Below are 23,786 nucleotides of genomic sequence, written 5' to 3'. Positions count from 1 at the left end.
GAGTTAAACTACAGGTCAAGTACATTCCTTGTGGGTTAAACTACAGGTCAAGTACATTCCTTGTGGGGTTAAACTACAGGTCAAGAACATTCCTTGTGGAGGTTAAACTACAGGTCAAGTACATTCCTTGTGGAGTTAAACTACAGGTCAAGCACATTCCTTGTGGAGTTAAAATTACAGGTCAAGTACATTCCTTGTGGAGTTAAACTACAGGTCAAGTACATTCCTTGTGGAGTTAAACTACAGGTCAAGTACATTCCTTGTGGGTAAAACTACAGGTCAAGCACATTCCTTGTGGAGTTAAATTACAGGTCAAGTACATTCCTTGTGGAGTTAAACTACAGGTCAAGTACATTCCTTGTGGAGTTAAACTACAGGTCAAGAACATTCCTTGTGGAGTTAAACTACAGGTCAAGTACATTCCTTGTGGAGTTAAACTACAGGTCAAGAACATTCCTTGTGGAGTTAAACTACAGGTTAAGACATCCTTGTGGAGTTAAACTACAGGTCAAGTACATTCCTTGTGGAGTTAAACTACAGTCAAGTACATTCCTGTGGAGTGATTAAACTACAGGTCAAGTACATCCTTTGGAGTTAAACTACGGTCAAGAACATTCCTTTGGAGTTAAACTACAGGTCAAGTACATTCCTTGTGGAGTTAAACTACAGGTCAAGAACATTCCTTGTGGGGTTAAACTACAGGTCAAGAACATTCCTTGTGGAGTAAACTACAGGTCAAGTACATTCATTGGGGTTAAACTACAGGTCAAGTACATTCATTGTGGGGTTAAACTACAGGTCAAGAACATTCCTTGTGGAGTTAAACTACAGGTCAAGTACATTCCTTGTGGAGTTAAACTACAGGTCAAGTACATTCCTTGTGGGGTTAAACTACAGGTCAAGTACATTCCTTTGTGGTGTTAAACTACAGGTCAAGTACATTCCTTGTGGAGTTAAACTACAGGTCAAGTACATTCCTTGTGGGGTTAAACTACAGGTCAAGTACATTCCTTGTGGGGTTAAACTACAGGTCAAGAACATTCCTTGTGGGGTTAAACTACAGGTCAAGAACATTCCTTGTGGAGTTAAACTACAGGTCAAGTACATTCCTTGTTGGGGTTAAACTACAGGTCAAGTACATTCCTTGTGGGTTAAACTACAGGTCAAGAACATTCCTTGTGGGGTTAAACACAGGTCAAGTACATTCCTTGTGGAGTTAAACTACAGGTCAAGCACATTCCTTGTGGAGTTAAATACAGGTCAAGTACATTCCTTTGTGGAGTTAAACTACAGGTCAAGTACATTCCTTGTGGAGTTAAACTACAGGTCAAGTACATTCCTTGTGGAGTTAAACTACAGGTCAAGACATTCCTTGTGGAGTTAAATTACAGGTCAAGTACATTCCTTGTGGAGTTAACTACAGGTCAAGTACATTCCTTGTGGAGTTAAACTACAGGTCAAGACATTCCTTGTGGTGTTAAACTACAGGTCAAGTACATTCCTTGTGGGGGTTAAACTACAGGTCAAGAACATTCCTTGTGGAGTTAAACTACAGGTCAAGTACATTCCTTGTGGAGTTAAACTACAGGTCAAGCACATTCCTTGTGGGTTAAATTACAGGTCAAGTACATTCCTTGTGGAGTTAAACTACAGGTCAAGTACATTCCTTGTGGAGTTAAACTACAGGTCAAGTACATTCCTTGTGGGGTTAAACTACAGGTCAAGAACATTCCTTGTGGAGTTAAACTACAGGTCAAGTACATTCCTTGTGGGGTTAAACTACAGGTCAAAGACATTCCTTGTGGAGTTAAACTACAGGTCAAGTACATTCCTTGTGGAGTTAAACTACAGGTCAAGTACATTCCTTGTGGGGTTAAACTACAGGTCAAGTACATTCCTTGTGGAGTTAAACTACAGGTCAAGTACATCCTGTGGAGTTAAACTACAGGTCAAGTACATTCCTTGTGGGGTTAACTACAGGTCAAGTACATTCTTGTGGAGTTAAACTACAGGTCAAGTACATTCCTTGTGGGGTTAAACTACAGGTCAAAACATTCTTTGGGTTAACTACAGGTCAAGACATCCTTGTGGAGTTAAACTACAGGTCAAGTACATTCCTTGTGGGGTTAAACTACAGGTCAAGTACATTCCTTGTGGGAGTTAACTACAGCTCAAGAACATTCCTTGTGGAGTTAAACTACAGGTCAAGTACATTCCTTGTGGGTTAAACTACAGGTCAAGTACATTCCTTGTGGAGTTAAACTACAGGTCAAGACAAATTTCCTTGTAGCCCCTTCACTCTGATCCTCCAGTTTGACCCATGTCAGATTTGGGGGAGTCTGTCTGTCTGCACCCCTGTCTGACGGGACTGGTCCAGATCAGACCAACCGAATTGAGCTGAAGATGAAGGGATGAAGAAGAACAAGAAGGGATGAGCGGAGGGGCAATAGACCCACTCTATCCACCAGACTAGACTAAGAATAAGCTTTCCATTCATTGACTAACGGATAAAAAATCTTAATTGACGGAATGAAAATGATCATCCTCAATAGGTCAACAACCTTCTGGAGGTAGTGAGTGATATACAGTATAAACCAATACAAAGGCAAAGTGCCATGTCCTGCAGTCATTTCCTGACTGTCCGTCTATCTGTCCAGTCTCGCACGCACGCACGCACGCACGCACGCACGCACGCACGCACACACACACTGGCTATAGCTCAAACAGGGACCTGGAAGCCCCATTCCATTCCTCCACACACAGGCTTCTCCTCTGACGCTCCTAGCTGCTTCCTGAGGACCAGTACAATGGCTTCTTCCTCTGATTGTTACTGCAGGGTACTCTTTATAACGCAGGGATTCTTTTGGCATGGGATGTGGCGGCCATCTTCACCCCGGACGCAGGCCTTCTTCACCCCAATAACGGAGCACTTAGGTGGGCCACTCATGTGCCAGCCTGCTCCCCCTCGAGGAGTGACCCAAAAACACACACACACGCATGGACTGTATGTCTGCACACACGCAAGCATGTACAGTATATACTGAATATGATTGCATTGACGCTCACACACATACACTCGTACATTCACACGCCCACATCCACGAACACTCAAACACTTCCCTAGGAGTCAACAAGGAGGATTTCCGACACCTAAATGTTTCTTCTTATAATGCAACACATTATAATTGACACAGGATAACATTAAATGATGCCATGCAGGACCTAGGTACTACTTTAGACGAACACAGCAGTCACAGTAGGCCACACTTCTCCTGGTTACTGCCACTCCATTAGTTACTACCACAATTCTCCTGGTTACTGCCACTCCTTTAGTTACTATCACACTTCTCCTGGTTACTGCCACACCTGGTTATGCCCTATTTAGTTTACACATCTTTTCCTGGTACTGCCATTCATTAGTTACTACAAATTATCCTGGTTATGCCACACTGGTTACTGCCACTCCTTTAGTTATATCACCACTTCTCCTGTTTACTGCACTCCTGGTTATGGACTCCTTTAGTTACTATCACACTTCTCTGGTTACTGCCACTCCTGGTTACTATCACACTTCTCCTGGTTACTGCCACTCCTGGTTACTGGTAGACTTTCCTGGTTACTGCCACTCCTGTTACTCACAATTCTCCTGGTTACTGCCACTCCTTTGTTACTACACACTTCTCCTGGTTACTGCCACTCCATTAGTTACTACCACAATTCACTGGTTCTGCACACCTGGTTACTGCCACTCCTTTGTTTAACTATCACACTTCTCGGTTACTGCCACACCTGGTTACTGCCACTCCTTTAGTTACTACACACTTCTCCTGGTTTATGCCACTCCATTGTTACTACCACATTATCCTGGTTACTGCCACACCTGGTTATGCCACTCTTGTTTACTATCACCTTCTCCTGGTTACTGGCCACTCCTGGTTACTGCCATCTTTTAGTTATATCACACTTCTCCTGGTTACTGCCACTCCTGGTTACTGGTAGATTCTCCTGTTACTGACTCCTGCTTACTATCAAATTCTCCTGGTTCGCCATTCCTTTAGTTACTACACACTTCTCCTGTTACTGCACTCCTTTAGTTTACTATCACAATTCCCTGGTTTAGTGCCACACCTCGTTACTGCATCTTTAGTTACTATACAACTTCTCCTGGTCCATTTCCTGGCACTTCCTGGTTCACTGCTAACATCTTTTCTGGTTATGCCATCCTTTAGGTACTACCACACTTCTCCTGGTTACTGCCACTCCTTTAGGTACTACCACTTTCTCTGGTTACTGCCACTCCTTTAGGTACTACAACTTCTCCTGGTTACTGCCACTCCTTTAGGTACTACCCACTTCTGGTTACTGCCACTCCTTTTGTACTACCACACTTCTCCTGGTTACTTGCCACTCCTTTAGGTACTACCACACTTCTCCTGGTTACTGTGTCGAGGATTAGCTGATTTTTTAGAAGGAGTAGTAACAAACTACGAGCAGGAATAATGTTCATTGTTATGTACTTAAGAAGCCAATAATCGCTAGAGCGATGTCCCTGACTGTTTGCCAGGTTAATATTCTGCATCCAGAAATATACTGTTCCCTCAATTACACACCCCACTGGATCAAACACGCTTCCCATCAACTCAGACATCCGCTGACCACATGATCCTCTCATCCTCATCCCGCTAGGCTGAGACAACACTGTAAATATATTCTCCAAACAGGAGAATCTCAAGTCACTGCAAGAGTCCTACAGTAAACATCCTGTTAACGTTACTAGACGCCTTCTCTCCTCTCTGCTGGGAGGTCACACACAAAACCCCTATCTGTGTGTGTGTGTGTGTGTGTGTGTGTGTGTGTGTGTGTGTGTGTGTGTGTGTGTGTGTGTGTGTGTGTGTTGTGTGTGTGTGTGTGTGCGCGTGCACTGGAGCCTACTATAACTCAACTTACGCAGCCAACAAACGGAGCACTGTATCCCACCCCACTCACAATATCTAAAGAATACAGAGCACAAGACCACAATGACCTTCATTTTAAGTGACTCCAATTGGAAATTTCTCAGAGAATAACTGCTATTCTCTGGCATGTCAGTCAGAAAGCTATGGTGCCTAGCAACAGCAAGTGCCTTGAAAATTCCCTCCGGTACTAATGGTTTGGTGGCAATAAGAGAACATGTAGCTCCTGCAATGCAGCAGCCAGAGCTGCAGAGAGATTCCCTAACACCAAAATCACTATGTCCACCTTGTTGCCTGGTGGAGATGTGCCCTTCCACATTATTCAGAGCAACAACGCTGYGCTGTCTAGAAGCTGTGCTCTCTTTGACAATGTTTACACCACCAGGCCCCATTCAGAGAGGCCAGCTCCACCCTGCAACATTGGGCTTCCAGAGTGGACAGCACCCGCCCACCCCACTACCTCCTATGTTAACAGGACAACACACCAATCAGAAGAGATTGGCACAAAGAATAGAGCACCCTACTGCAGACRTGCTAAACCAGATAAGGCATCTGCTGAATGTAATCTGCTCAAAAAWCCCTACAATCCTTCTTTGTTATTATCAGAAAYACAACCTATTATCATTATAAGTTCCGTTTTATATAAGCTACCCAGGAAAGGGTTCAAGTTTGCTCATATAAATATGTGTAGCCTCAGAAACAAAATTCAGGAGATTAGTCATTTGCTAATCTTAGATAATATTAATATATTAGCCATTTCTGAGACTTTAACAGCACCTTTGATGATACAGCAGTTAGGGTTACAAGGATATAACATGTATAGAAAAGACAGGAATGACCACGGGGGAGGTGTCGCTGTATATGTTCAGAGCCATATTCCTGTAAAGCTCAGAGAGGATCTCATGACAAATGAAGTGAAAGTCCTGTGGTTGCAGGTTCACCTGCCTCATCTGAAGCGTCTTCTTTTAGTGTGCTGCTATAGGCCACCAAGTGCAAACTGTCAGTATCTGGAGAATATGTGTGTGTTGTTAAACAATACATTTATTTTCTTGGTGACCTGCATGTCATACTATTTCTGGCCAGACAGCATCAGATACATGGGCAAGATGTAGTAAGACAGAGGGGCGCTGTTTCGCACACTCGGATGCTTTCTCTGGTGAGAGAGTTTCAGCAGAGGAAGAGGCAAATCTGTCCAGAATAAACCCAATGCGTTTATATGGTATAATATGCAGACCTAAACTTGTTGCCTGCCTTTCCGCCTTTGGGACCATGACTCCCGTTGTTAGGGCAGAAACATGAGCATCTTGGAGCATCTTGTCATTATATAACAGATCTCTGGTTTGCGAATTGGAAAAGAAAAGTTGTCGGGTGCACAGTGCAATTCTTTCGCATTCATTGTTTAATTTTGTGAATTGCTTGCCCTTTGATTGTTTATTTTTTTGTATCAATTCCCCATTACATATGTCACCAGTAGGCCTAGTAAATATACTGTTAATCCTGTCATTTGGTTACATTAATTTCTGTTAATGAATGTATTAATTACAGTAATTTACCTGGCCAGCTGTGTGCAAATGTAGGAAAGAGCCCATTTGCAATGTCTGATTTTGATTGTCCTAATTCACCACATCCACCATGACGGAGAAGCTGAGCTTCTCCGTCATTTTTTCTTCGCCTCACATTTTGTAAACAAAGTATATTTGTTTGTCTGTAAACAAAGTTTTAACATACATTGCAAATGATAGTTCCTCAGTTTTAAATCTTTCCAACACTCCTGGCCTCGATAATCACCAAGCCTTGGTGTGAAAGAACAAAATATCATGATCTGATGATAGGTCAGAGTTAACCTGGAGCTTAGATATGCTGACCCTGGTGTCCAAGACTTCTTACACAAGAGCACCGCTTCGGACCCCCGGTTCAAGTCCCTGCTGCACCTGGATGCTACTGCTCGTCTGAGAGTCTACAATGAACTCACAGCAGAGATTGTGACCCATATACAACAGGTATAGTATTTATTTTGTTAATGTGACATTTATTATTTTATTAATTAGTGATTTAACAATTCATTATAAAGTAATAATTGTAATTGTCATAATAGTATCTGATATATATTTCTAACAACAAATCATATTTTTAAAACCACTTCATAGTAATTTTCATCTAATTTAATTCTGCAGGGTCAAGCCACAGATACCACAGGAGCCAACCCCTCTCCAGAGACGACAGACGACAGGGGTTCTCCTCCAGAAAATAAGTCTGCCATGGCTGAGCTTTTTGGGGAGTTGTTCACGACCCATGAGCAGGGAACCAAGTCAAAGGTCAAGGTCATAGAGGAGKAGGTGACCTCATACAGGGAAGTGGACTGTATTCCTCTGGATGCTGATCATCTTACATGGTGGAAGACCAAAGAGTTAATATACTCTCATGTTGCCATGTTAGCAAGGCGCTACCTGACTGTGCCTGGGACCTCTGACCCTAGCGAGAGGGTATTCTCCACAGCGGCTTACATTGTCACAGCAAGCCGATCTGTGCTCACTGCAGATCATGTGGATAGACTAACCTTCTTAAAGAAAAACTTTAAAATCGGATCAAAATGTTTTTATTAAAATAAAAATTCAAGTAACTAGTCTCAAGTGGTCCTATTTTGTTTAAGGCACTGCTATGTGACAAAGTGTTTCAATATGTTGCTGGACTAAGCACTCTTGTTGAAGTTGTTATTTAAATGACTATTTTATTGTTTTATGTTATAAGGCAGGCACTGCTGTTTTGTGTAGCAGCCTATGCTGCTAAAAGCCTAGCCACCCAATGTTAGTTATTGTTATACAAGGAAAATAGAAAATACATTTTCTCAGGTACAAATTATATTTTTTCTTCTTTGGAAGTAACATGTTTCAAGTGGTCCCATTTTGTTTAAGGCACTGCTATGTGACTTAATTTTGATATATGCTGCTGGACTATGCACTGTTGTTGAAGTTCTRTTTTAAATGATTATTTTATTTCATGTCATATGGCAGGCACTGCTGGTTCTTGTTGTCCCTTTGTTTTCATATGCTCCTAGGAATTCAAGCTACCCATGTTTACTATTATAATAAATGGAAAATCTAAATACAAATTATATATTTCTCAGGCATTTATTTTGTCAATGTATCGAAACCGTACTGAACCGTGACACCATTGTACCGTATCGTACCGAACCCTGATATCGTACCGGCCCTGATAGTGTACATAGTATTTTTGTTGTCTCTTGGTGTCTTTCCTATATATAACTCTTATTTAATTTGCATGTTTTATTTAAATGTAATATCTTATGTTGTTCTTGTCTATTACTGGTCTGTACTTTGTCATGTATTTGTACATTGTATGTGGACCCCAGGAAGAGTAGCTGCTGCATGTGCAGTAGCTAATGGGGATCCTAATAAACTAAACTAAACAGTGACATTTGCTGAATCTGAAAATGTCCCAATGCTGAATTGAAAACAGTGTAGTCTTGGATGCTGCCTGTCTAAAAATAGCCCTTGTTCTGTCCTGGTATCACTGGTATTAGAGGCTTGGCCTAAAGTAGCAAAATATAAAGACTGTCTGAGCACAGAGAGCCATGTCACACGCTTCTCATCAGGTTGAGACCAAATCTGATAAGAGACTAGCACAACAAGCCTTTTCATCATCTGGCCTCAAAAATCTTTAACTCATAGAAAAGTCAGGGTATGATACTAAAGGTTGTGTTGCAGATGATAACACTCACATCTTCTGACCATATCTGGCACAAACATTCCTGATCGAGGCAAACAGGACCAAACACACACACACAAACACACATGCATGGGCGTGTGGGCACATATGCACACACAAACGCATGCACACACGCACATGCATGCATAATGGGCATGGTAAGACCACCACACGGGAAGGGTGTGAAGAAACAGGACAGAATAAAACGTCCCATGTCAAATGAATATGTCCAAGGAAACAGAGGATAAAAAGAATAAAAACATGATAGGCCTTTTTAACTGGCTATTAGCTCTGGGTAACAAGCTGGCCTTGTTTATTCCTCCTCCCTATCTCCTTTCTCAACATCCTTCACAAGTTTTATATGACAAGTTAGAACTCTCTGGGAACGTTTATAGTTCTCTAATGGGAATCTCTCTCAAATCTAGCGCTGAGTGATTAGTGCTTTTTGAGCTCGGGTTCAGTTTAGGTTCGGTTTGAATTTTTTTTTTTTCTTCTGTTTAGATTTTTTAAAACAATACAGGTTAAATGCTGTAAAAACACAGAATAAAGCCATTTATGGTAGTGACTGCCCATTACTAGCACTTATTAGGCTCTAACCATCATTTATTCACATTACTTTACATTAATCAAATATTTTAGTTGTATATTACATATTTGTTTTTAGTATTATGATAACTTTATTATTTAATTAATAAAACCCCAATTATGATAGTGACTGCCCATTACTGCTTATCACCTACTAATAAACCATAATTTATTCACATTACTTTAATAAAATATTTTAGTGTTGTGTATATTTTGTTATTTTATTGATGACCTATTATTTAATCTCATCTGTGCTCAGACAGTAGCAGCCAGTCATCTATCTCTGTGCTCAGACAGTAGCAGCCAGCCAGTCATCTATCTCTGTGCTCAGACAAGTTATCCAGCCAGTCATCCTATCTCTGTGCTCAGACAGTATCAGTCCAGTCATCTATCTCTGTGCTCAGACAGTAGCAGCCAGCAGTCATCTATCTCTGTGCTCAGACAGTATCAGCCAGTCATCTATCTCTGTGCTCAGACAGTAGCAGCCAGCCAGTCATCTATCTCTGTGCTCAGACAGTATCAGCCAGTCATCTATCTCTGTGCTCAGACAGTAGCAGCCAGCCAGTCATCTATCTCTGTGCTCAGACAGTATCAGCCAGTCATCTATCTCTGTGCTCAGACAGTAGCAGCCAGTCATCTATCTCTGTGCTCAGACAGTTAGCAGCCAGTCAGTCCATCTATCTCTGTGCTCAGACAGTAGCAGCCAGTCAGTCATCTATCTCTGTGCTCGACATTATCAGCCAGTCAGTCATCTATCTCTGTGCTCAGACGTAGCAGCCAGTCAGTCATCTATCTCTGTGCTCAGACAGTATCAGCCAGTCATCTATCTCTGTGCTCAGACAGTAGCAGCCAGCCAGTCATCTATCTCTGTGCTCAGACAGTAGCAGCCAGTCATCTATCTCTGTGCTCAGACAGTAGCAGCCAGCCAGTCATCTATCTCTGTGCTCAGACAGTATCAGCCAGTCATCTATCTGTGCTCAGACGTAGCAGCCAGCCAGCCATATATCTCTGTGCTCAGACAGTATCAGCCAGTCATCTATCTCTGTGCTCAGACAGTAGCAGCCAGCCAGTCATCTATCTCTGTGCTCAGAAGTATCAGCCAGTCATCTATCTCTGTGCTCATACAGTATCAGCCAGCCAGTCATCTATCTCTGTGCTCAGACAGTAGCAGCCAGTCATCTATCTCGGTGCTCGAGACAGTATAGCCAGCCAGTCATCTATCTCTGTGCTCAGACAGTATCAGCCAGCCAGTCATCTATCTCTGTGCTCAGACAGTAGCAGCCAGCCAGTCATCTATCTCTGTGCTCAGACAGTATAGCCAGTCATCTATCTCTGTGCTCAGACAGTAGCAGCCAGCCAGTCATCTATCTCTGTGCTCAGACAGTATCAGCCAGTCATCTATCTCTGTGCTCAGACAGTATCAGTCAGTCATCTATCTCTGTGCTCAGACAGTAGCAGCCAGCCAGTCATCTATCTCTGTGCTCAGACAGTACAGCCAGTCATCTATCTCTGTGCTCAGACAGTAGCAGCCAGCCAGTCATCTATCTCTGTGCTCAGACAGTATCAGCCAGTCATCTATTCTGTGCTCAGACAGTAGCAGCCAGCCAGTCATCTATCTCTGTGCTCAGACAGTAGCAGCCAGTCAGTCATCTATCTCTGTGCTCGACATTATCAGCCAGTCAGTCATCTATCTCTGTGCTCAGACAGTAGCAGCCAGTCAGTCATCTATCTCTGTGCTCAGACAGTATCAGCCAGTCATCTATCTCTGTGCTCAGACAGTAGCAGCCAGCCAGTCATCTATCTCTGTGCTCAGACAGTAGCGCAGTCATCTATCTCTGTGCTCAGACAGTAGCAGCCAGCCAGTCATCTATCTCTGTGCTCAGACAGTATCAGCCAGTCATCTATCTCTGTGCTCAGACAGTAGCAGCCAGCCAGCCTATATCTCTGTGCTCAGACAGTATCAGCCAGTCATCTATCTCTGTGCTCAGACAGTAGCAGCCAGCCAGTCATCTCTCTGTGCTCAGACAGTATCAGCCAGTCATCTATCTCTGTGCTCATACGTATCAGCCAGCCAGTCATCTATCTCTGTGCTCAGACAGTAGCAGCCAGTCATCTATCTCGGTGCTCAGACAGTATCAGCCAGCCAGTCATCTATCTCTGTGCTCAGACAGTATCAGCCAGCCAGTCATCTATCTCTGTGCTCAGACAGTAGCAGCCAGCCAGTCATCTATCTCTGTGCTCAGACAGTATCAGCCAGTCATCTATCTCTGTGCTCAGACAGTAGCAGCCAGCCAGTCATCTATCTCTGTGCTCAGACAGTATCAGCCAGTCATCTATCTCTGTGCTCAGACAGTATCAGCCAGCAGTCATCTATCTCTGTGCTCAGACAGTAGCAGCCAGCCAGTCATCTACTCTGTGCTCAAGCAGTACAGCCAGCCAGTCATCTATCTCTGTGCTCAGACAGTACAGCAGCCAGTCATCTATCTCTGTGCTCAGACAGTATCAGCCAGTCATCTATCTCTGTGCTCAGACAGTAGCAGCCAGCCAGTCATCTATCTCTGTGCTCAGACAGTATCAGCCAGCCAGTCATCTATCTCTGTGCTCAGACAGTATCAGCCAGCCAGTCATCTATCTCTGTGCTCAGACAGTAGCAGCAGCCAGTCATCTATCTCTGTGCTCAGACAGTATCAGCCAGTCATCTATCTCTGTGCTCAGACAGTAGCAGCCAGCCAGTCATCTATCTCTGTGCTCAGACAGTATCAGCCAGTCATCTATCTCTGTGCTCAGACAGTATCAGCCAGCCAGTCATCTATCTCTGTGCTCAGACAGTAGCAGCCAGCCAGTCATCTATCTCTGTGCTCAGACAGTAGCAGCCAGCCAGTCATCTATCTCTGTGCTCAGACAGTAGAGCTAGCCAGTCATCTATCTCTGTGCTCAGACAGTATCAGCCAGTCATCTATCTCTGTGCTCAGACAGTATGCAGCCAGCCATCATCTATCTCTGTGCTCAGACAGTATCAGCCAGCAGTCATCTATCTCTGTGCTCAGCGTATCAGCCAGTCATCTCTCTCTGTCTCAGACAGTATCAGCCAGTCATCTATCTCTGTGCTCAGACAGTAGCAGCCAGTCATCTATCTCTGTGCTCAGACAGTAGCAGCCAGCCAGTCATCTATCTCTGTGCTCAGACAGTATCAGCCAAGTCATCTATCTCTGTGCTCAGACAGTAGCAGCCAGCCAGTCATCTATTCTGTGCTCAGACAGTATCAAGCCAGTCATCTTCTCTGTGCTCAGACAGTATCAGCCAGTCATCTATCTCTGTGCTCAGACAGTAGCAGCCAAGTCATCATCTCTGTGCTCAACAGTAGCAGCAGCCATCATCTATCTCTTGCTCAGACAGTACAGCCAGTCACTCTATCTCTGTGCTCCAGACAGTAGCAGCCAGCCAGTCATCTATCTCGTGCCTCAGACGTATCTAGCCAGCCAGTCATCTATCTCTGTGCTCAGACAGTAGCAGCCAGCCAGTCATCTATCTCTGTGCTCCCCAAAGGGTCGTCCTTCAAGCTAGTAGGCTAGCCMWGGGGTTCCCAAACTGTTTCACTCAGGCCCCCTTTCCAGCATTGGGGAACATCCTGCGCACGCGCCACATCTATTTCTATGGGCACAAGCACTGTTCATGACACACACTGTTTACACCCATCTTGTTGGCGGAGATAAGATTTTGCAGGTTTAAACCTTATTTCCTACAATTCTACAAATGTTGTCATGGGGTGCAGAGACCGGTTTTCTGTTTTATAGCACTTGTTTTTGCAATTCTATTCATTTTGCCATGTCAAATGGTGTATTTATGTGGTATTTGAGTGACTCAAACATTTCAACAAAATCTATGGGCAACAAAACCTGGCTAAAAAACGTTAGCTGGCATGGGCTAGTTGATCTAAACATTTTTGACAAGTTATGAATAGCTCTCTAAGGTATGCAATGACTGACATGACAAGAGGAACTGATGATGGACTTCCCAATTTTGAAATTGCACCTTGTGCATTCTACTATTACAACTTTCAAGAGTTAGTTGAAAGCCGGATTGAGTTCCTTAAAAAAAATATTTTTAAATCAGCATGTTGTTAGTGCAACAGCATCTTCTAAATCAAAGAGGAATATGCAAAGCAAGAATGTTAGCTACATTAAGTAGCTAAGAGAAAACATGCAATGTAGCCAAAGCTTATAGGGTCCCCTAGGAAACACTTATCAAAACTTTAGTTCCTACCCTGTCACAATAACGCCTCCCTGGCATTTTAATTCGTGGTGGTCTCAAAAAACAATGTATTCAAAGTGCCCACTACTATTCTAACTATGGAATTAGAAAAGTCATTATATTTCCATGATTCCAACAGTTTTGCACAAATTCGCAAGTCAAATCACAATTGCAACATTTGGTTAAAAATAAGTCCTAGATTATTTGCCCATAACATGCAGCCCTACGTGGCAGTGTGGGAATTCTCAATTGAGCAGTGGTGTAAAGTACCTAAGTAAAAATACTTTCAAGTACTACTTGTCTTTTTTTTGTTGGTATATGTACTTTATTTTACTCTTTTTTTATTTTTGACAACTTTTGCTTTTACTTCACTACATTCCTAAAGACAATATGGTACTTTTTACTCCATACATTTTCCCTGACACCTAAAAGTACTCGTTATGTTTTGAATGCTTAGCAGGACAGGAAAATGGTCCAATTCACGCACTTGTTGAGAGAATATCCCTGGTCATCTAATGCCTCTGATCTGGAGGATTCACTAAACACAAATGCTTTGTTTGTAAATTATGTCTGAGTGTTGAAGTGTGCCCCTGGCTATCTGTAAATAAAAAAACAAACAAGAAAATGGTGCCATCTGGTTTGCTTAATATAAGGAATTTCATACGATTTATACTTTTACTTTTGATACTTAAGTACATTTTATCAATTACATTTACTTTTGATACTTAAGTATATCTAAAACCAAATACTTTTAGACTTTTACTCAAGTACTATTTTACTGGGTGACTCATGTTAACTTGAGCAATTTTCTATTAATGTATCTTTACTTTTACTCAAGTATGATAATTGGGTACTTTTTCCACCACTGCAACTGAGTGCAGGAAATGCAGAAGTGATAAGTGCTGAATTTGTTTTGGGTTGAAGTTGAATTGAACAGTATAAAACAATCAGAATGGAGAAAGACTCATTGAAATCGCTTAGAATGTATGTGTTGCCACCCTAGGATCACTCACTACTCATAAAGCAAACGTACAACTGTTATTATTCAAAACTAAAAACACCGTCAAATACCGTCAAACCGTCCAATTTTAAATACCGGAATATAATATTTTGGCCATATTGCCCAGCCCTACTGACAGATCTACATGTAGGTCAAAGTCAATCTGCTGACTGTAATACAGAGACAGTCTGGGAGGTGGGTAATCATTCCTCAAGAAGCTGCCCACACACACACCGTGAGTAAGAGAATGCACACATAGTGGCACACACTTTCTGACTTAAGAACAGGGAGGAGGGCAGCCAGGTCACCCATGATTCAAGTCAGTATTTGACATCAATCCATGCCTCTGATTCCAAAAGTTGCAAGTTCGAAACCAGCGATAGAAAGCCGTTATTTTGTATTATTTCAATCTTGTCTCATCACTGCAACTCCCCAACGGGCTCGGGAGGCGAAGGTCGAGTCATGCGTCCTCTGAAACATGACCGCCAAACCAGGCTTCTTAACACCCGCCCACTTAGCCTGGAACCCAGCCGCACCAATGTGTTGGAGGAAACACCGTTCAACTGACAACCGAGGTCAGCCTGCAACAAGGAGTTGCTAGAGCGTGATGAGCCAAGTAAAGCCCCCCGGCYAAACACTCCCCTAACCGGGATGACGCTGGGCCAATTGTGCACCGCCCWATGGGATTCCCGATCACAGCCGGATGTGATAAAGCCCGGGATACAGCCCGGGATCGAACCCAGGTCTGCGATGCAGTGCGTTAGACCGCTGTGCCATTCAGGAGGCCCAAGAAAGCTGTTTTAAGCCTATCCCAGTCCTTACCTTAACCATTCTGAGCTAATTCCTAACCTTAAGAATTTGGAGTTAATGCCTGAAACTAACCTTAAATACTTAAAAATTTGACGTTTGAGAAACATGGATGGACGTCTAATTCTGACATGAGACTGTGAGAGCTAGTAGAGAGATGATTTTATTAGCGGATAGTCACCATGACTATCATTAATCATTTAGGGTTTTCTGATGTTTAACCACAGAGGTCAACAGTACCGGGGTCACAACCCGTAACCCCTAACCACAACACTGCAGTGGTCAGCAGTCCACTTCAGCTTTTAAACCAAACAGACATCACCGTAATTACCTGATCAGGTACCTCTTTCTTACAAAATATTTGAGAAGGTTAGAGAGAGTGTGTGAGGAAGGATGGGGTCTCATCAGAACAGCGATGAACCAAACCAAATTGTGGATGTCCCCTTAGGACATGGTGTAGGAGTCATTTTGGCCTTCCTGTATGTGCTCATTTAATGTCTTGTGTATATTGTCTGGCTAGGGATGTTTTAACTTATACTAGGGGGACTCTAACATGGGGTTATAGGTCACTGGTCACATGGTACACAGGTGACAAGATAGTGTTAGCACAGGTGAGGGTTCTTACCATCTCACAGGAAAATGCTTATAGAATGCACCTCTCTTCACACGGTATTTATTATATGTAAAGTTGCTCTAGCTAATATAGCTTCAATATCTGCAATAAATGGGAACATCACCCAACCAAAGATGTAGCTACGTCTGAAAAGCAAATTCTATGTGGACACATCCTGAACTGCTCTCAAACTGTGCCAGTTGTCATTACCCCTACATATTGCAATCTAAATTAAATGGGACACTGCAATGATAGTTATTTCTCCCTCAAAATAAGTTCTGTAGAAAATAATCCTACAGATGTCTTGGCAGGAAAGTAACAAATGTGAAAAAACGACAAAAACAGTTAAAGCAGCTCAGTGAGAAACACGCCCTAGAGACAATCAAGTTGCTACCAGCTCTTTTATTTATTTATTTATTTTACCGTTATTTTACCAGGTAAGTTGACTGAGAACACGTTCTCATTTGCAGCAACGACCTGGGGAATAGTTACAGGGAGAGGAGGGATGAAAGAGCCAATTGTAAACTGGGGATTATTAGGTGACCGTGATGGTTGAGGGCCAGATTTGGAATTTAGCCAGCACACGGGGTTAACACCCCTACTCTTACAATAAGTGCATGGGATCTTTAATGACCTCAGAGAGTCAGGACACCCGTTTAACGTCCCATCCGAAAAGACGGCACCCTACACAGAGCAGTGTCCCCAAATCACTGCCCTGGGCATTGGGATCTTTTGTTTAGACCAGAGGAAAGAGTGCCTCCTACTGGCCCTCCAACACCACTTCCAGCAGCACCTGTCCCCATCCAGGGACTGACCAGGACAAACCCTGCTTAGCTTCAGAAGCAAGCAGCGATGGTATGCAGGGTGGTATGCTGCTGGCATAGTCTGCTGCTCTCACAGTCTCACATCAGAATTAACATCCAGGGCAAATTCTTAAGGTTGGACATTAACTTCAAATGGTTAAGGAAAGGGTTAAAGTTTGGAATAGGCTTAAAACAAAAATAGCTTTCTATTGCTGGATTCAAATTTGCAACCTTTGGAATTAGAGGCAGATGCTTAAGTTCAAGCATTAACTCCAAATCTTAAGGTTGGCATTAACTTGAATGGTTAAGGTAAGGTTTAAGGTTTGGGATAGCTTAAAACAAAAAATATAAAAACAACTTTCTATCACTGGATTCTAACTTGCAACCTTTGAATCAGTGGCAGATGCTTACCGAAACCTACTTCAAGGTAACAGTGCTCACTTTTGCCCCTAGTGGCTGGTTTCCACTTCATCTCCCAACGTCCTCAGACATAGATCGAATACTGACTGTGTCGTCGGTGACCTGGCTGCGAGTTCAGCTGACATGCCCACTCTCCAAGAAGCAAGCAACCAGCGTGAATATAATGTTAAATGCAAAGTGCCCACAGCTGTCCCTCGTCCTCGCCCCCCCCCCCTCCGCCCCCCCCCCCCCCCCCCTCGCATGATGAGTGAAAAATAAAACTTACTGCGTCAACTCCCGACGCTAGGATGGCCACCGAAAACCATAGAAGCAGAAACCTAAAAGGAAAGGGAGAGTGAATGAGTTAATATATATTTTACACAGACAACGGTGTAACACAACAAATAACAACATAATAGAGCCCACTGAGCACTTGCCTCAGGTTCTTCAGTTCTCTCTGGTGTGTTGCCTGCATTGCCCCAATCATCCSAACTTCAAACTTAATTCCTACTGCACCTAGTGTTCTTCTCCAGGTTTAGTGGCAGCCCTAATGCATGTCGGGCAGGCCACGAACACAACTGAGACAAAAAAACATGGCATTTATTTGTTGAACAACATGACATTATAAAAGTATATATCGTTAATGTCGAAAAAATTACTCCGTTCGCCGCGCGCGTGCGTAAACGTTTTTGAAACGCACAATATTGTTGTCAATATATATTTATTTGACACATGATATTCATATAAAAGTGGAGACATAGATGCGGTTTATAAATCTCCTTCAAGAGTAGTTAGGTTTGTCTGCAGGCTTTACGCATGTGATGTCTATACCTGTAGGCTATCCAAATAGGCTATTATAACACATGAAAATGGAAAAACCACATAAGATCTCTGAACAAGTTTGTTAGTGAACGAGACAACAATTAACACAAAAAGCACTTTTTCTACCTGGGATGTGTTGCGCTTGTCGGGGGAAGATTCTAGCGTGTGAGGGTATACACGTCAGATCCCGGCGATGTAAAATCACAGTTGTCCGGGTCGCTCTGTCACCAATATACAGATAATGAGCAGTCTATCTCCTAACAGTTAAAGTTGAAGTGGTGCTTTGTAACAACATGGTTGTGTCCGTACATATGGGCAAGCGTGGTCGTTAACAGGGGGTGTGGTTGACGACAAACAAGAACAAGTTGCATTGATCAGAAAGAGGCTCACAACGTCCAGGGCAAATATGCAACCCAACGCACTGCACACGCTCTGCTGATAGTCTGTATTTTCCTTTAAGAAGAAGAATACGAAGGTTTCAACAAGTGGTCTTTAGTCGACATTCGGGACAGTTGAAGGCCTACATACATTTCCATTGCGTCCCTACGCAATAATGTTCCAGAGTGGCACCCTGGTTCTGTTGGTGGCTCTCTCCTACGCCGTATACCAGACAGAGGCGGAGGTAAGAGCMATTTTAACTAACTTTTTAATTGAACATGGTAAAAACTGTATTATGTTACTATCTTATGTGTTCAACTTGAGAAATAGGCTACTGTATAAGTTGTGCGTTTGGAGTTTTGGAAGTTGCGCTCATGGTKTGCTCGATGCCTCTCCAAGACTCAGCATTGACAATTGACTGAGTGCGTGTGTAAAGTTCAACAAATTAAATAAAAGTTTGCGATCTTATTATGCCTTTCTATGATGAAGAATTTTGCACAATACCTATGCAATAGCTGTGAATAAAGCCCAATTGTCATGTCCAAACTGATGGTGGCAAATTCTTAGGACTTCTCACCATTTATCAGGTTCACATTGGACATCACTGACCACTCAGAATTACTCTACAGTAGTACTGATTAGTGAACATATCTTCACCCAACACTTAGACATGCCAGTTTTCTTTAGATTTTGAATGTAAAAACAAACATTTTGATTGTTTCTCCAAATATATAAAACCATATATTTTATTTAGCTTATTACTGTACTTACATTAGACATTATGATACTGTGAATAGAATTGCTTTGGTCACTTTGACGATACATGCTGCCATGAATTATTCTGCCATCATACCTCCACAGCAGTGCAACATGGTCAGTCAAAGTGCCTGGTGTGGCTCTGACAATCTCTACATAGAGTATTCTGCTAGGAGCACTCTCTGTTGTTGACCTGTGTATGTTCATACAGTATACCTACTTCTGTGTCTCTGTGCTTTTTGAATAGTTGTGACTAAACTCTAACATTACAGAAATGTATTTTACTGTACAGAAACATGTGGGTAAGCTCATTTTCGTATCAGTGTAATGTCCAGTCAAAAGTTTGGACACACCTACTTATTCCAGGGTTTTTCTTCATTTTTACTATTTTCTACATTGTAGAATAATAGTGAAGACATCAAAACTATGAAATAACACACATGGAATCATGTAGTAACCAAAAAAGTGTTTAACACAAAGTAGCCACCCTTTGCCTTGATGACAGCTTTGCACGCTCTTGGCATTCTCTCAACCAGCTTCATGAGGTAGTCACCTGGAATGCATAGGTGACAGGTGTACCTTGTTAAAAGTTAATTTGTGGAATTTCTTTCCTTCTTTATTAATTCCTTCGGCATGACCGATTAATTAGGGCCGATTTCAAGTTTTCATAACAATCGGTAATCGCCATTTTTGGACGCCGATTACATTGCATTCCATGAGGAAATTCCCTGGCAGGTTGACCACCTGTTACGTGAGTGCAGCAAGGAGCCAAGGTAAGTTGCTAGCTAGCATCAATCTTCACATAATCACGAGTTAACTACACATGGTTGATGATATTACTAGGTTAACTAGCTTGTCCTGCGTTGCATATAATCAATTTAATTTATCATCGAATCACAGCTTACTTCGCCAAACGGAGGATGATTTAACAAAAGCGCAATCGCGAAAAAAGCACAATCGTTGCACGAATGTACCCAACCATAAACATCAATGCCTTTCTTAAAATCAATACACAGAAGTATATTTTTTTAAACCTGCATATTTAGTTAAAAGACATTCATGTTAGTAGGCAATATTACTAGGGAAATTGTGTCACTTCTCTTGCGTTCATTGCACGCAGAGTCAGGGTATATGCAACAGTTTGGGCCGCCTGCCTCGTTGCGAACTAATTTGCCAGAAGTTTACATAATTATGACATAACATTGAAGGTTGTGTACTGTAACAGAAATATTTAGACTTAGGGATGCCACCCGTTCGATCAAATACGGAACGATTCCGTATTTCACTGAAAGAATAAACGTTTTGTTTTCGAAATTATAGTTTCTGGATTTTACCATATTAATAACCAAAGGCTCGTATTTCTGTGTTTATTATATTATAATTAAGTCAATGATTTGATATTTGATAGAGCAGTCTCACAGTGTGATGGTAGGTGGCAGCAGGCTCATAAGCATTCATTCAAATTTTACTGCGTTTGCCAGCAGCTCTTAGCAATGCTTGATTCACACACAGTTTATGACTTAAAGCCTATCAACTCCTGAGTTTAGGCTGGCAATACTAAAGTGCCTTTTAGAACATCCAATAGTCAAAGGTATATGAAATTCAAATGGTATAGAGAGAAATGGTCAACACGTCATAATTTCTATAATAACTACAACCTAAAACTTCTTAACTGGGAATATTGAACCACCAGATTTCATATGTTCTCATGTTCTGAGCAAGGAACTTAAACGTTAGCTTTTTTACATGGCACAAATTGCACTTTTACTTTCTTCTCTAACACTGTATTTTTGCATTATTTAAACCAAATTTGAGCATGTTTCATTATTGGTCCTCCAATAATCAGTATCGGTATCGGCGTTGAAAAATCATAATCGGTCGACCTCTATTCTTAATGTGTTCGAGCCAATCAGTTGTGTTGTGACAAGGTAGGGTGGGTATACAGAATATAGCCTTATTTGGTAAAAGTCCAAGCCCATATTATGGCAAGAACAGCTCAAATAAGCGAAGACAAATGACAGTCCATCTTTACTTTAAGACATGAAGGTCAGTCAATGTGGAAAATTTCAACAACTTTCTTCAAGTGCAGTCGCAAAAACCATCAAGCTCTATGATGAAACTGGCTCTCATGAGGACCGCCACAAGAAAAGGAAGACCCTCCGCATGTGTGGTTCCCTCCGTGAAGCATGGAGGAGGAGGTGTGATGGTGTGGGTGTGCTTTGCTGGTGACACTGTCGGTGATTTATTTAGAATTCGAGGCACACTTAACCAGCATGGCTACCACAGCATTCTGCAGCGATATGCCATCCCATCTGGTTTTCAATAAGTGGGACTATCATTTGTTTTTCAACAGGATCATGACCCAACACACCACCAGGCTGTGTAAGGGCTATTTGACCAAGAAGGAGAGTGATGGAGTGCTGCATCAGATGACCTGGCCTCCACAATGACCCGACCTCAACCCAATTGCAATGGTTTGGGATGAGTTGAACCGCAGAGTGAAGGTAAAGCAACCAACAAGTGCTTAGCATATGTGGGAACTCCTTCAAGATTGTTGGAAAAGCATTCCAGGTGAAGCTGGTTGAGAGAATGCCAAGAGTGTGCAAAGCTGTCATTAAGACAAAGGCTGGGTACTTTGAAGAATCAAAAATATATTTAGATTTGTTTAACACCTTTTTGGTTACTACATGATTCCATATGAACTATTTCATAGTTTTGATGTCTTCACTATTATTCTACAATGTAGAAAATAGTAAAAAATAAAGAAAAACCCTTGAATGAGTAGGTGTGTCCAAACTTTTGACTGGTACTGTATATCTAAACTCGGCAAAAAAAGAAATGTCCTCTCACTGTCAACTGCGTTTATTTTCAGCAAACTTAACGTGTACATATTTGTATGAACATAACAAGATTCAACAACTGAGACATAAACTGAACAAGTTCCACAGACATGTGACTAACAGAAATGGAATAATGTGTCCTTGAACAAAGGGGGGGTCAAAATCAAAAGTAACAGTCAGTATCTGGTGTGGCCACCAGCTGCATTAAGTACTGTAGTGCATCTCCTCCTCATGGACTGCACCAGATTTGCCAGTTCTTGCTGTGAGATGTTACCTCACTCTTCCACCAAGGCACCTGCAAGTTCCCGGACATTTCTGGGGAGATGGAGCCCTCACCCTCCAATCCAACAGGTATCAGACGTGCTCAAAGGGATTGAGATCCAGGCTCTTTGCTGGCCATGGCAGAACACTGACATTCCTGTCTTGCAGGAAATCACGCACAGAACAAGCAGTATGGCTGGTGGCATTGTCATGCTGGAGGGTCATGTCAGGATGAGCCTGCAGGAAGGGTACCACATGAGGGAGGAGGATGTCGTCCCTGTAACGCACAGCGTTGAAATTGCCTGCAATGACAACAAAATCAGTTCGATGATGCTGTGACACACCGCCCCAGACCATGACGGACCCTTCACCTCCAAATCAATCCCGCTCCAGAGTACAGGCCTCGGTGTAACGCGCATTCCTTCAACGATAAACGCGAATCCGGCCATCACCCCTGGTGAGACAAAACCGCGACTCGTCAGTGAAGAGCACTCTTTTGCCAGTCCTGTCTGGTCCGGCGACGGTGGGTTTGTGCCCATAGGCGACGTTGTTGCTGGTGATGTCTGGAGAGGACCTGCCTTACAACAGGCCTACAAGCCCTCAGTCCAGCCTCTCTAAGCCTATTGCGGACAGTCTGAGCACTGATGGAGGGATTGTGCGTTCCTGGTGTAACTCGGGCAGTTGTTGCCATCCTGTAACTGCCCCGCAGGTGTGAATTTCGGATGTACCGATCCTGTGCAGGTGTTGTTACACGTAGTCTGCCACTGCAAGGGCGATCGGCTGTCCGTCCTGTCTCCCTGTAGCGCTGTCTTAGGTGTCTCGCCGTATGGACATTGCAATTTATATCCCTGGCCACATTTGCAGTCCTATGCCTCCTTGCAGCATGCCTAAGTCACGTTCACGCAGATGAGCAGGGACCCTGGGCATCTTTCTTTTGGTGTTTTTCAGAGTCAGTAGAAAGGCCTCTTTAGTGTCCTAAGTTTTCATAACTATGACCTTAATTGCCTACCGTCTGTAAGCTGTTAGTGTCTTAACGACAGGTGCATGTTCATTATTTGTTATTGGTTCATTGAACAAGTATGGGAAACAGTGTTTAAACCCTTTACAATGAAGATCTGTGAAGTTATTTGGATTTTTACGAATTATCTTTGAAAGACAGGGTCCTGAAAAAGGGACGTTTTTTTTTTTGCAGAGTTTATATCAGCTGCAGGTGTCTGCACCATCCAACACTCTTCACTCCCCGACAGACTGACAGACAGCTCACATTGCATTTCTCTCTTACCGTTTAAATCTCCAGTGTGTCTTTTATCACAGTCCTGCTGTGCTTTGGTAATGTAGAAAATGCTAAACATGCCGCCCCTCACCTTCCCTCCCATCCATAGGGAAATGGCTATACATTTTCATTAACTGGTACCGCTGTTAACTTCCAAGGCATACACTGTTAGAACAGGTTGACCAGATCCACAACTCCCCTTTCTACTTGAGAGCACGTTTAGAAGCATAGCGGGCCAACTACACATTAAGTGTTATTAGTCTATTAGTACTAGATATTGCATTTCACTTTTTTGATGAGAACAAATAAATAATTTAATC

At 42.6% G+C, this 23,786-nt stretch overlaps 1 protein-coding gene across 1 annotated transcript in view; it reads right to left on the bottom strand.

The window, feature by feature from the left end:
* LOC111971672 (collagen alpha-2(IV) chain) overlaps positions 1-17,668 on the bottom strand; it is a gene marked incomplete at its 5' end in the record, with an annotated part of 146,523 nt that extends 128,855 nt beyond the window's left edge. The window contains 2 exon segments of the mRNA XM_070446347.1: positions 17,423-17,474; positions 17,574-17,668. Of these exon segments, the coding sequence (XP_070302448.1) occupies positions 17,423-17,474; positions 17,574-17,668 (147 nt within the window).
* Between the last annotated feature and the right edge of the window lie 6,118 nt (positions 17,669-23,786).

This window comes from Salvelinus sp. IW2-2015, linkage group LG2, assembly GCF_002910315.2.
Source record: "Salvelinus sp. IW2-2015 linkage group LG2, ASM291031v2, whole genome shotgun sequence".
Taxonomy (NCBI): domain Eukaryota; kingdom Metazoa; phylum Chordata; class Actinopteri; order Salmoniformes; family Salmonidae; genus Salvelinus; species Salvelinus sp. IW2-2015.
Note: the sequence above shows the minus strand (reverse complement) of the source record. Positions and strands in the feature narration are given on the sequence as shown.